This window comes from Anolis sagrei, chromosome 5 (assembly GCF_037176765.1).
Source record: "Anolis sagrei isolate rAnoSag1 chromosome 5, rAnoSag1.mat, whole genome shotgun sequence".
Taxonomy (NCBI): domain Eukaryota; kingdom Metazoa; phylum Chordata; class Lepidosauria; order Squamata; family Dactyloidae; genus Anolis; species Anolis sagrei.
Window position 1 is genome coordinate 194,714,792 of NC_090025.1, and position 13,077 is coordinate 194,727,868.

At 43.9% G+C, this 13,077-nt stretch overlaps 1 protein-coding gene across 5 annotated transcripts in view; it reads left to right on the plus strand.

Moving 5' to 3' along the window:
• The window catches only part of NRF1 (nuclear respiratory factor 1), a 92,173-nt gene that overhangs the window by 7,483 nt on the left and 71,613 nt on the right, over positions 1-13,077 (plus strand). For 4 of the 5 annotated variants that reach the window (XM_067469364.1, XM_067469366.1, XM_067469367.1 and 1 more), the window contains exons 2-3: positions 8,698-8,932; positions 11,180-11,294. In XM_067469364.1, the coding sequence (XP_067325465.1) occupies positions 8,710-8,932; positions 11,180-11,294 (338 nt within the window). In that variant the 5' untranslated portion in view covers positions 8,698-8,709. The remainder of the gene's footprint in view (positions 1-8,697; positions 8,933-11,179; positions 11,295-13,077) is intronic. The other variant, XM_067469365.1, reaches the window with a different exon arrangement.

The following is a 13,077-nucleotide window of genomic DNA, read 5'->3' on the forward strand; positions in this document are numbered from 1 at the left end:
CGGGGACGAGAGATAGGGCCTTCTCAGCGGTGGCCCCCCGGCTGTGGAATGCTCTCCCTGCAGATATTAGATTGGCCCCCTCCTTGCTGGTATTCCAGAGGAAATTGAAGACCTGGATGTTCGAACAGGCATTTGGCTAAGCAGTGTGACTGATTGATTATTGGAACACGGAATAATGGATAACGAGATTGGATACTGATTCTAGTGATGAGACCTGATGGATTTGCTATACTGATGTAATTTTGTATTGATGCTATGTTTATTGATTGTGATGCTATTGTTTTAAAGGCCTATTGTCTGTATTATGTATACTGTTGAATTGTTGTGAACCGCTTCGAGTTGCCTAAGGGCTGAGGGGAGCGGTATACAAATGAAATAAATAAATAAATAATAAATACTGGGGATTTTCAGGGACAACTAGAAAAAAATTCTGCCTGAAATCATAGAGCAGGGATCCTCAAACTTTTTAAACGGAGGGCCAGGTCATAGTTCCTCAAACTATTGGAAGGCCAGATTATAATTTGGAAAAAAATGAATTCCTATGCACACTGCACATATTTTATTTGTAGTGCAAAAACACTTTAAAATGCAATAATTAAAATGAAGAACAAATTTAACAAATATAAACTTATTAATATTTCAGTGGGAAGTGTGGGCCTGCTTTTGGCTGATGAGATAGGCTTGTTGTGTTGTGCTTTCAAGTCGTTTCCGATGTAGGTTGACCCTGAGCGAGGGCCAGGTAAATGGCCTTAAAGGGCCGTATCCGACCCCCGGGCCTTAGTTTGAGGACCTATGTCATAGAGAATCATCTGAGTCGGTACAAGCCAACTTCCTATTTGAAACTGTTGGGAATTGGAACCCATTTATATCTTAAGGATCATCGGTTTCCCACTCCTGTATTAAAGAGTAGGAATTGCTGAAAAGAAATGGATTCAGATCCTAGAACTGTTCTAGGACAAGTTAGTACTTCAGATTTGCTATTGTTAACTGCTTTGAGTCGCCCAAAGACTGAGAAAAGCGGTATATAAATGAAGTAAATTATTATTATTATTAATAATAATAATAATAATAATAATAGCTGCCTACAGTGGAACCTAGGGAACTTTTGGCTATCCAGATGTTGGTTTTCCACCTCTCTTTAGCTTCCCCCATTATGAAGGGTGATACAAGATGAGGAATGAAGGGAGTTATAGTTCAAAGCTGGGGACACCCTAGCCGCCATTATTACACATTTGGGTCATCTTTATGTGACCGCATTTCCATCTACGAACCCACACGTTCACTTCGGTCATATGGAGAGGCCCTGCTCGTGAACCCACTGGTGTCGCAAGCGCGCTTGACGGGGACGAGGGACAGGGCCTTTTCCGTGGTGGCCCCCCAACTCTGGAACACCCTCCCCAAAGACCTTAGACAGGCCCCTTCATTGGCTGTCTTCAGAAAGAACTTGAAGACCTGGCTTTTCCGATGCGCCTTCCCAGATTAGGAAATCTCCAATATCAAGTCCCAGTCGCACTTTATCAGAACCAATGGTTGCTGCACATCGCACATTGCACTTGCCCTAGAAGCCCCATATACACCTCCTGTCACATCAGCACTTTTAATCTTTGTACCCACTCTCTGGCCCGGCCCAGTTTTGTTGTGTTTTAGTGTATTGTGCCTGTTGTTTATTTTGCTTTATTCTGTTTTTAGTTGTTTGATTTGCTTAGATTGTACTGTTGTGTGTTGATGCCTCGGCCTGTGTAAGCCGCATCGAATCCTTCGGGAGATGCTAGCGGGGTACAAATAAAGTTTAATAATAATAATAATAATATGTGGAAAGAGGAACAACTATTCTGTTTGGCAGAGATAAGCCTCCTAATACTGCATTAAATAAGGGTTTTGGTGAGAGAAAAAGACTTCTCATTCTTATTGCCTGTTATTTGCTTGCGTGGAGAAAAACAGGAGTGAAGAGGTGTGTAAAAAAATCAGAAGACTATATGGGGTAATAGATTAGAACTCGGGGACCTGGGCTCAAAGTCACACGCTTGAGAAGATCTCTGAGCCTGTCCCAAATGGGAAGGAGAACGGTATGCGCTGCCATTTACTCCTTGCAGGAAAATGCTGGCTATAACGGAAAACAATTGTTTGTTCCTGATACTGAAAGTGCTGTGTGGTCCTGTTGCAGAAAATAGGAGTGATTTCTTAATGTTTTCCTTCTCCTCCTCCTCCTCTTGGCCAATACAATACAGCTTACTGGAATCTACTGTCTCTTATTCCTGTCTCCTTGTGGTTATAGCTTGTGTTGTACTTCAATAGACATTTCCCTGCAAACAACCTGACAACCAGGTTCTTGTGGGTTTTTTCGGACTATATGGCCATGTTCTAGAGGCATTTCTCCTGACGTTTCGCCTGCATCTATGGCAAGCATGCTCAGAGGTGAGGTCTGTTGGAACTGGGAAAAAGGGTTTATATATCTGGAGCAAAGTCAGCCCATTGTATGCTAATCAAGGTGGTCAGTGGAAATATTCACACCTAGCCCAACTGACAAAAGTCCTTTGTCTCACCCTGGTCATTCCACAGATATATAAACCCCTTCCCAGTTCCAACAGACCTCACTACCTCTGAGGATGCTTGCCATAGATGCAGGCGAAACGTCAGGAGAAATGCCTCTAGAACATGGCCCTATAGCCCGAAAAAACCCACAAGAACCGAGTGATTCCAGCCATGAATGGCTTCGACAATAAACCTGACAACCATCCACATCTTGTTCTTGTCGTGCACTCTCCAGAGTCAGAAGGTGCATCTGCACTCTAGAATAAACACAGCGGCACCACTTTCCTTTCCTCAAGGCTTTGGTATCCTGGGAGTTACAGTTTTATAAGATCTTTCTCCTGCTCTGTCAAAATACTGATGGCTCACCAAACTACAGCTCTCAGGATTCCATAGCATTGAGCCATGGCAGTTAAAGTGGCGTCGGACCGCATTAAATCTACAGTGTGGGTGCACCCAGAGTGTCATTCTCCCACAAAGCACTCTCCGTTCCCACTGTGGCATCAGCATTGACATTAGAGGCTGGCTGGGGAATTATGTGAGGATGCCAAATCCACAATTTGCATTATGTAGAATCCATCCATTTGCTTCATACTTGAACCATATGGCGAACCCCTAAAGAAAAGCATACATGCAACTAATGAAGGTGCAATAAACCAAGTCAGTCATGATTTTCCTCCTATTTCCCTCCATACCTTTTTCCTATCAAACAAAGGACTACTTTGTATTCCGTTCTCCTTTGCAGCAGCAGCTCTGGCCCTTTTTCCTTCAAGAATCTCTTGCCTTTAAAACAAGCTATTAGTAGAATGTGTGCCTTTAAAATGCCAGACCTGCCATTCAAGGTATTGTGTAGAAGCCGTTTGCATTCAGTATTCACAGAAGAGAAGCTGGTTCATTCTTGCTGGGCCTAGTAAGGGCTCCGGGTTTCATTCAGTGCACATATGGCCCCACTGGTGAATAACTAGTGAACAGGTTAACTAACCTGTTCGGGCCAGTTAGCATTCAGTTTAAAATAGAAGCATGCCTTATGTCTGTTGAAAAAAATTAGTTTATAAAGAAACTATTGGACAAAAATAAACTACTGGGTGAAAGATAAACCAATTACTATAAATAAATAAAGCACCACAAATAAATAATGTACTATGAATAAAGTACTGCAAATAAAGGAAGTATGATAGGAAAAAAGCTATTGTCCCAAAATAAAGTATTGCAACAGTTTGTTTGGATCTCTTTGAAGTGTTTACTCAAATAGTGGGCAGATTTGGTATCATGGGCATTTCCACTTGCTATTTATTTTGTGTTGGTTGCGAATTCACCACCTTCCCCTGTGCTCTACAACCCAAAGTGCTGTTTTCAAAAGCTTGACAAACTGAAACAACAAAAAGTATTTTATTTGGCCTATGCCTCTGTGGATTCTGTCGCATTTCCTCAACTTCTTCTGCTTTCAAATCTGCAAATTGACAATTTTAGCTTGTAAATTGCCTAGCGCATCTTGGATGGAGGGCGATTAATAAGTAATTAAATGATGATGGTGATGACTTACGGGAGAGCAGAGTTTTTGAAGGCTTGTCTACAAGTTGGATCCAATTTGTATATTTCTCTGTGTGAATATTTAGCCCAATGATGGTCAGAGTGAACACATTCCAGTAATAAAATTGTGCTTTACTTGCACAATTCAGGCTCTCCCCATAGATGGCCATCCAATCTCTGCTTCAAAATCCCCAGAAAAGGAGATCATCAGATTCCCAGGCAGCCACATAATTCCATTGTTGAACAGCTGGTCTTACTCCCATTAAGCTCTTCCTAACATTCCAGCAGACTCTTTTCCTGCAATCTGCACACAACAAAACAGTCTGTTGCCCTCAAAATAACTTTTATTTCTCTCTTCTACTTCTGTATATTTTCATAACAAATTAATTGCAATCTAGCCCATTTCCTGAATGTGGCTTGGAGTCTTAGGGCACCCTTTGTGTCTTAAGGCGTTCTGCATCTAAACCCATAACATAGGTATAAAGCAGGCATGGGCAAACTTTCTAACTTGGGGGCCGCATGGTGGGCCAGAGTGGGGTGGACAGGCCGGGAAGGAGGAGGTTCTCCAAAAGCCGCCTCCCTGCCCTTTCTTCCCCTTCCCCTTCTCTTTCGGAGGCAAACAGCGAAGAAAAGACGAGAAACGTTTGGAGCGGTCAACACCCCCCCCCCCCCCGGTTTAAGGAACCCCATTGGCTGCCGTTCATTTTCTGATCCCAATTCAAGGTGCAGTTCTCACCTACAAAGCCCTGAACGGTTTGGGACCCGCCTACCTGCGTGACCGCATTTCTGTTTACTAATTTATTTCATTTACTTATACCCCGCCCTTCTCACCCCGGGGGGGGGGGGGGACTCAGGGCGGCTTACAGTGGGGGCACAATTAGATGACCGCATTTCTGTTTACAAATCCACGTGATCTCTTCAATCATCTGGAGAGGCCCTGCTCTTGCTCCTGCCCCCTTCACAGGCAAGACTGGTGGCGACCAGGGAGAGGGCCTTCTCTATGGTGGCCCCCCCGACTCTGGAACTCACTCCCCAAGGATATCGGACAAGCCCCCACATTGGCAGTCTTTAGGAGGAGCTTGAGAATGTGACTGTTCCAGTGTGCCTTCCCTGAATAAAGGAAACAATGCCCTGATCTTGAAATTGAGGTGGAATTTAAAAGGGTCTGGGTCCTGAAGGAGAGACCCTGCGGACCCACCAAAGAAAGCTCGCTACAATGGTGAGAAAAGAGAAGCCCAATTTTTCCTAAGTTTTTTCCTAAGTTCCCAAAAGAAATCTCACCAAAGTTGAAGGAAGCGCCACTGAGATGATTTTATTGCGATTCAGCTGAAAAGGATGCAAAGCAGCAATATTTCGCCAAGCTAAGCATACAGTGTACAAAAATAAAGGCCTTTTTATACATAAAACAGAGTTGCCAGGTTTGAATCTCCCATTCCCCGCCCCCTTGCTGGCTCTACGATGATTGGCTGGCGCTCTTCAGCTGGGAGGAGGCTTGGCCTTCTCCTAGAATCAAAGAGTTGGAAGAGACCTCATGGGCCATTCAGTCCAACCACCTGCCAGAAGCAGGAATATTGAATTCAAGCGCCTGGGCCAATCGCTGAGTGCCTGGGCCAATCGCTGGGCTTCTGCTGCCTAGGAGTCCTGACGAATCAGGAGAGAGGGAGGCAGGATGAGAGGAAACAATGCATTCTTGAGTGGCTTATGATGATTAGGAAATGTCCAAGTGACCAGCGAGTCCTAAGGGCCTGCAAGTCAGTCTGGCTATTGTCACTGAGTGGTTGCAATAAACATTGAATCTGGATTTTTCCAGTGCTTCCTCTGCATGATGTGTTCTGCATACAAGTTGAATAGGTTGGGTGAGAGTATACAACCCTGCTGCACGCCTTTCCCAATTTTGAACCAGTCTGTTGTTCCATGGGCTGTTCTTACTGTTGCTATTTAGTCATAAAAGGAAATAAAAAACTGTTAAAACAGTACAATAAAAACAGAGTAGGATCCTTTCCAGGTGTTAAACATGGCTCTCCAGTCCCCTTCTCTCAGCCTTTTCTTCCCAAAGCTAAACAGACATAGCTGCTTCCAAACCTCCGAACACATTCCATTGCAGTGGTTCTCAACCAGTGGGTCTCTCAAGTGTTTTGGCCTACAACTCCCAGAAATCTCAACCAGTTTACCAGCTGTTAGGATTTCTAGAAGTGGAAGTCCAAAATATCTGGGGATCCACAGGTTGAGAAGCACTGTTCTATTGAGAAAAGCAAAACATATGGGGAGGGGATTTCTCATTCTTTGCTGTCTTAATTTTCAGCTTCACCAGTCCAGTAATAATGTAGGTTTAAGTGTCTGTATCATAGTACTTTATTTCCTGAAGTCTAATGTGCCATCGACTCTAATGCGCACCTCAATTTTCAAATTCCCCCCTCCAAACAAAACAAACTCAAAACATTTGCTGCTGAATGTAATGCACAAAAAGTGACCAGAAGAGCTCTCTGTACTTTGGCCGTTGCTGCTGCCTGCTTAGAATTCCTTCCTTCTTTAAAAAACAAAAGTGTTAGAACATCAATAATAATCAGCACCATCATCATCATCTTTATTTATACCCCGCCACCATCTTCCCAGCGGAGACTCGGAGCGGTTTACATGGGGCCAAGCCCGAACAACAAATTACAGTATAAAAATACAAATTTAAGTGAAATAAACAACATAACATTAAAGTATAAAACATCAAAACATATAAAATAATATGCACAGAACATAGAAACCAAACATAATGACAGAGAGCATGCTGCATGTACATAAAATGATTTAAAAACTCCGGGTGAGATAAGGGGGCAGAACGAATTGTAAGGGAGAACTCGGAGAGAGACAGGAAAATAGACAAACCTTCGTACCAAAGCCTTTAGCAACGGAAAAGGAAACTTTGGGGTGCGTCTATGCTGCAGAATGAATCCACTTGAATTGCCCCAGCTCAATGGTATGAAGTCATGGGAGCTGTAGTTTTGCAAAGCCTCAAGCCTTTTATGCTGAAGATACCTCACCAAAGCACAAATCCCTGGATCGCATAGCATTGAGCCATGGCCATTAAATTAGACACGATGCCCCTCAGTTAAAAGTTCCAGGTGCTCCTTTGGCTTGGTTGGGCTCAGCACTAAGATAACTATGATGCAGATCTAATGTGCACCCTAATTTTGGTAAGGTAATTTAGCTTTTAAAAGGGGTGAGCATTATATTGAAGTAAATCAGGGAGACTCCAGGGTTCAAATTTGTATGTTGAATTTTCCAATGCTTGGTTGAAGGGACATATTTGTCTATCTGGCTTTGGATCTATGCACAATAGTCATGTAATGTTTACACATGTTGTTTAAATGGTTGTTTAATTGCTTTTAATCATTGTTGTTTAATTATTGTTTAATTATTGTCTCTGACCAAACTCTGCATAAAATGCCCTCAGAAGCACTTTATTTTCTTGTTGTGCAATTAAATCCTACCTCATCCCCCAGAGCCCCTCCCTGATATTTTACATTGCCCTATCTCCCAGTGTTTTTAAATTTTAATCCTTAAATTTGGCCCTGCCCATGATGATTTTTTTTAATGTCGTAATGTTTTGATTTTATATTGTTGTGTCGCTTATATACATTGGTTTTGTTTTTTAGGTTATTTAATTTTTTTATTTTCTGTTGTGTTTTTGTGTTATATTGTATTGATGGGCGTGACCTCATGTAAGCCGCCCCGAGTCCCCTTGGGGAGATGGTGGCGGGGTATAAATAAAGTTTTATTATAATATTATTGTTGTTTGGGCATGGAATAATGCGTATTATGTAAGCCGCCCTAAGTGCCCTTCGGGGTGAGAAGGGCAGGATATAAATGTCGCAAATAAATAAATAAGCACATAGTGGGCTGCTCCCATTAGAATCATAGAATCAAAGAGTTGGAAGAGACCTCATGGGCCATCCAGTCCAACCCCATTCTCCTTTCTTGTAGTTTGAAGCCATTGTTCCTTTGCGTCCTAGTCTCCAAGGAAGCAGAAAACAAGCTTGCTCCCTCCTCCCTGTGGCTTCCTCTCACATATTTATACATGGCTATCATATCTCCTCTCAACCTTCTCTTCTTCAGGCTAAACATGCCCAGCTCCTTAAGCCGCTCCTCATAGGGCTTGTTCTCCAGACCCTTGATCATTTGAGTCGCCCTCCTCTGGACACATTCCAGCTTGTCAATATCTCTCTTCAACTGTGGAGCCCAGAATTGGACACAATATTCCAGGTGTGGTCTAACCAAGGCAGAATAGAGCATGGGGAGCATTACTTCCCTAGATCTAGACACTAGGCTCCTATTGATGCAGGCCAAAATCCCATTGTTTTTTGTTTTTTTTTGCCGCCACATCACATTGTCGCCACATCACATTGTTGTCCACGAGGACTCCAAGATCTTTTTCTCACGTACTGCTCTCGAGCCAGGCATTGTCCCCCATTCTGTATCTTTGCATTTCGTTTTTCCTGCCAAAGTGGAGTATCTTGCATTTGCCATTGTTGTGGATCCGGATGACACCAATATCGTATTTATTTATTATTTATTTACAGTATTTCTGTTGTGTATAACGTCCTTTCCTCTGATTCTTCCCCTCTCCCCATGCGATCTTTCCTGCAGCAGGAGCGCTTCATGGAGGAGCACACGGTGACCCAGACGGAGCACATGGCCACCATCGAGGCCCATGCGGTGGCCCAGCAGGTCCAGCAGGTCCACGTGGCCACCTACACCGAGCACAGCATGCTCAGCGCCGACGAAGACTCCCCCTCTTCCCCCGAGGACACCTCTTACGACGACTCCGACATCCTGAACTCCACAGCCACTGATGAGGTGACTGCTCACCTGGCCGCCGCAGGTACGCTTGCTCCATAGCATCTCGGTCATTGCAAAACATGAGCCGAAGCAGGCTTACTTAGGTGAGACACAGCCTGGCTGTTCATACTACCATGGAATGATAGGCCTGAAAAGCAGATTATCTTTTGTCGAAGGCTTTCATGGCTGGAATCACTGGGTTGTTGTAGATTTTTTGGGCTGTATGGCCATCTTCTAGATCAGTGGTTCTCAACCTGTAGGTCCCCAGGTGTTTTGGCCTACAACTCCCAGAAATCCCAGCCAGTTTACCAACTGTTAGGATTTCTGGGAGTTGAAGGCCAAAAACATATGAGGATCCCAGGTTGAGAACCACTGTTCTAGAGGCATTCTCTCCTGACGTTTCACCTGCATCTATGGCAGACATCCTCAGAGGATGCCTGCCATAGATGCAGGCGAAACATCAGGAGAGAATGCTTCTAGAACATGGCCATACAGCCTGAAAAACCTACAACAACCCAGATTATCTTTTGAACCTCAGCCTTTCTCGCCACTTCTTCAAACCAGAAATGTTTAGTGAAAAACAGTGGCCAGCAGAGGGCAGCATGGCAATAGGTTTCTTTCCCTGTCTTACCTATCTGATGTCTCTAAACCAGGTGTGGGCCAACTTCATCCCTCCAGGTGTTTTGGACTTCAACTCCCACAATTCCTAACAGCTGGTAGGTTGTTAGGAATTGTGGGAGTTGAAGTCCAAAATACCTGGAGGGCCCAAGTTTGCCCATGCCTGCTCTAAACTGAGAATACTTCTTTGCAGTTGCTCATGATTTCCTTTGAAAGGTGGCTATCCAAATGAATGCAACAGGAAAAAGTGAAGCGTATGGAAGCTGATTACCCTCAAGAATCTGTACAATAAATGCACCTACTCTGAATTTGTTCCCAAACAGCATCACTCTTGGGCAGCATAGTGGTTCTCCACACCACAGTGTTGCTGTTGTTGTTGACGAGCCTCAAGTTAACTTTAATTTATGGCAGCCCTTGAATGAGAGACCTCCAAGTCTGTCTTTACACGACAGGTCTGTTCAAGCTTTGGCAAACTTAGGGAACCTGCCTTCCTTGATAGAGTCGATCCAAACGTAATATTGATTTCCTCTTTTCCTCCTGCCTTCTATGAGGATTGAATGAAAAGTAATGCCTCCACCTTCGTAATTCCCTCAACAAATGGCAGTACTGGTATGCGGCAGGTACTGGCTTGTTCAGTAGACTCTCCTCTACAGTTCAATTTTGGCAGGAAGCCTTAGCATTGAACGGTTGTGTTGTTAAAGTGAAAAGTAATGCCTCCACCTTCGTAACTCCTCGACATGTGGCAGTACTGGTATGCGGCAGGTACTGGCTTGTTCAGTAGACTCTCCTCTACAGTTCCATTTTGGCGGGAAGCCTTAGCATTGAACGGTTGTGTTGTTAAAGTGCAAAGTATGGAACCCTGCGCAGAAGGTCAGTCAATGTAATTTAAGCAACATGCAATGTAATTTAAGCAACGTGGAATGACCAGGGTGGGACAAAGAACTCTTGTCTGCTGGAGCTAAGTGTGAATGTTCTTTGTCCCACCCTGGTCATTCCACAGGTATATAAACCCAATTTTCCTAGTTCCAACAGACCTCACTACCTATGAGGATGCTTGCCATAGATGCAGGCGAAACGTCAGGAGAGAATGCCTCTAGAACATTGCCATATAGTCCAAAAATCCTACAACAACCCAGTGATTCTGGCCATGAAAGCCTTGGACAATACATCTAAACCAGATATTTTTATGATTTTCATCTTTTGTAAGGCATCAAATGGCTATTGGGACAGCTTTAACTTTTCTTAGTAGGTATGTTGGAGGAGATATCTTGTTTCTGGGGAGAAAGGAAGAGAATGCCAATGACCAAGCATTAGATTAATTGGGTTGCTGCAAGTTTTCCAGGCTGTAATGCCATGTTCCAGTTGCATTCTTTCCTGACGTTTCACCTGCAACTATGGCAAGCATCCTCAGAGGTTTGTTCAGAGGTCTGTTGGAAATGAGACAAGTGATGTATCTATCTGTCTATCTATCTATTTATCTATCTATCTTTGCAATGCCCAGGGTGGGAGAAAGAACTCTTTGTGTGTTTGAAATTAGATTAATTTATCCCAATGTATGTCACTAACAGGATAATGGGAGTTCTAGCACAGCTCAAGAACTCCAGGTTGAAGAAAGTTGTCTTCATCTTTCCCTGTTGATGTGAGAATATTCAACACCCCCTTTTGTCCTTAGGCCCAGTGGGGATGGCGGCAGCTGCAGCAGTGGCAACGGGTAAAAAAAGGAAACGTCCTCACGTCTTCGAGTCCAACCCTTCCATCCGCAAGAGGCAGCAGACGCGGTTGTTACGGTAAGAGCCGATGATGCAAGAAGTTGCCTTACAGTCTTGAGACTTTTCCAAACTATCATTCTCTGCTGGATTTGGGCAACAGTGCAGAGTCTTTCCTTTCATGTATTACCAGAGATTTTCTTTGTTAATTGCAAATGACTAGTTGTGTACTAGAGGTGGGCACAGTATTTGTTCCATTTGTGTCATTTGGATATTTATTTATTTATTTCTCGCATTTCTATCTCGTCCTTCTCAACCCGCGAAGGGGGACTTAGAACAGCTTATCCGTTTCATACCGTCCATTCACCTCAGGGTTCCTCTGCAGATCGAGAGGAAGGGAAATAGGGAACGTTGTTAGAAAACTTGATGGACTAAGACTGATCGATGTGCCCTTGATGAGTGGTGATTTTCACCCCTCAAGTCCTAAAACTGAGGGGAGGGGGAGCCTGGAGGGTCGCCCATGTAGGTCAATGGTTCAGAAAATTTTATTCATTCAGACGAAAGAACAAAACAGCTCATTCTGAAAGGCCTCCCATTTTCGGGAGCAGTGCTCGAAAACTAAAACAAGGCCATACAAATGAAACAAACCGAAATGGATAACGATTCTATACAAATGCACAAGACCAACTGTGGGCCTAGAGGAGGCATGGTCAAACTTCGACCCCTCCGGGTGTTTTGGACTTCAACTCCCACAATTCCTAACAGCTGGTAGGCTGTTAGGAATTGTGGAAGTCCAAAACACCTGGAGGGGTCGAAGTTTGCCCGTGCTTGCTCTGTTATCTGTTCCAGCTCAAGTGCTGGCAAAATCTGTTTTTCTCACTTGAGAATAATAGCTCTTGATGCTGCTCGAGAATTACAGCACCAGAGAATCCTTTTCTTGCCCTTCCCAGAGATCCCCGGTATTGTGCTATTGTCAACGCCCAAGTATGTGACAGGCCAGGCCTTGCTTGGCTTGAGTAATAAGCTGAGATGAAGTCAATTGAAGGTGCCATAATTTCTTGACCTGATCCTCTAAGTTTTTGCAATGATTGGTGCTCACAAATTGCTTGGAAATAAACAAGCTACCTCTGAGCTTAGAAGAACAAAGTTAAGCAAAAGCCGAGAGCGTGTTCCGTTTCCGCCGAGGGATCCTCCCTCCAGGGAGACTCTGATGCAACCCTCAGCCAAACAGGCACATTCTCCTCCGTTGCTGCTGCAATGTCTTGCTGAGTCTTGCTCGGTGTCGGTGGAATAATTCCAGCAGCGCCTTTACGCAGGTCTCCAGTCCCAGGGCTTTGTGCCACTGTCCTTTTGTTCATGCAGCATACATCCTCTTAATAGTCTAATTGCACGATTAAATGCTTTTTTAAAAGTTCCCCTTGGTCTCGATTTCATCAGACAGGAGATGCCAAAAAAATGTTCTCCTTGGAGGGAGTGCATGTGAAACTCAAAATGAGCCTGAGAGTTATTCATAGGAAGTGCTGTTGTTGTTATTGTCCCACTTTTATCTGTTGACTGAGATGCAAAGGAATATGAATGAGCGATAGCAGGGTGTCAGGAATTGTTTGGAGTCAGTCATCAAGGAAGATATAAGGATGCTTTCTCAGGCTCAGTTGGGTTTATGTAGAAATAAGGAGAGTTACTAGAGTTCCTTAGAATAAGGGAACGGTGTTGTATGCAGACTTCGGAAGAGCAGGGTTCGAATCCGTGCTCAGCTATGGAGAACCTCTGGATCATTTAGAGATGTCCCACTCCCTCAGACTCAAGAGGAAAGCAATAGCAAACCTTTTCTGAAGAAACCTAGGGAAAAGTGGTGGAAGCTCCT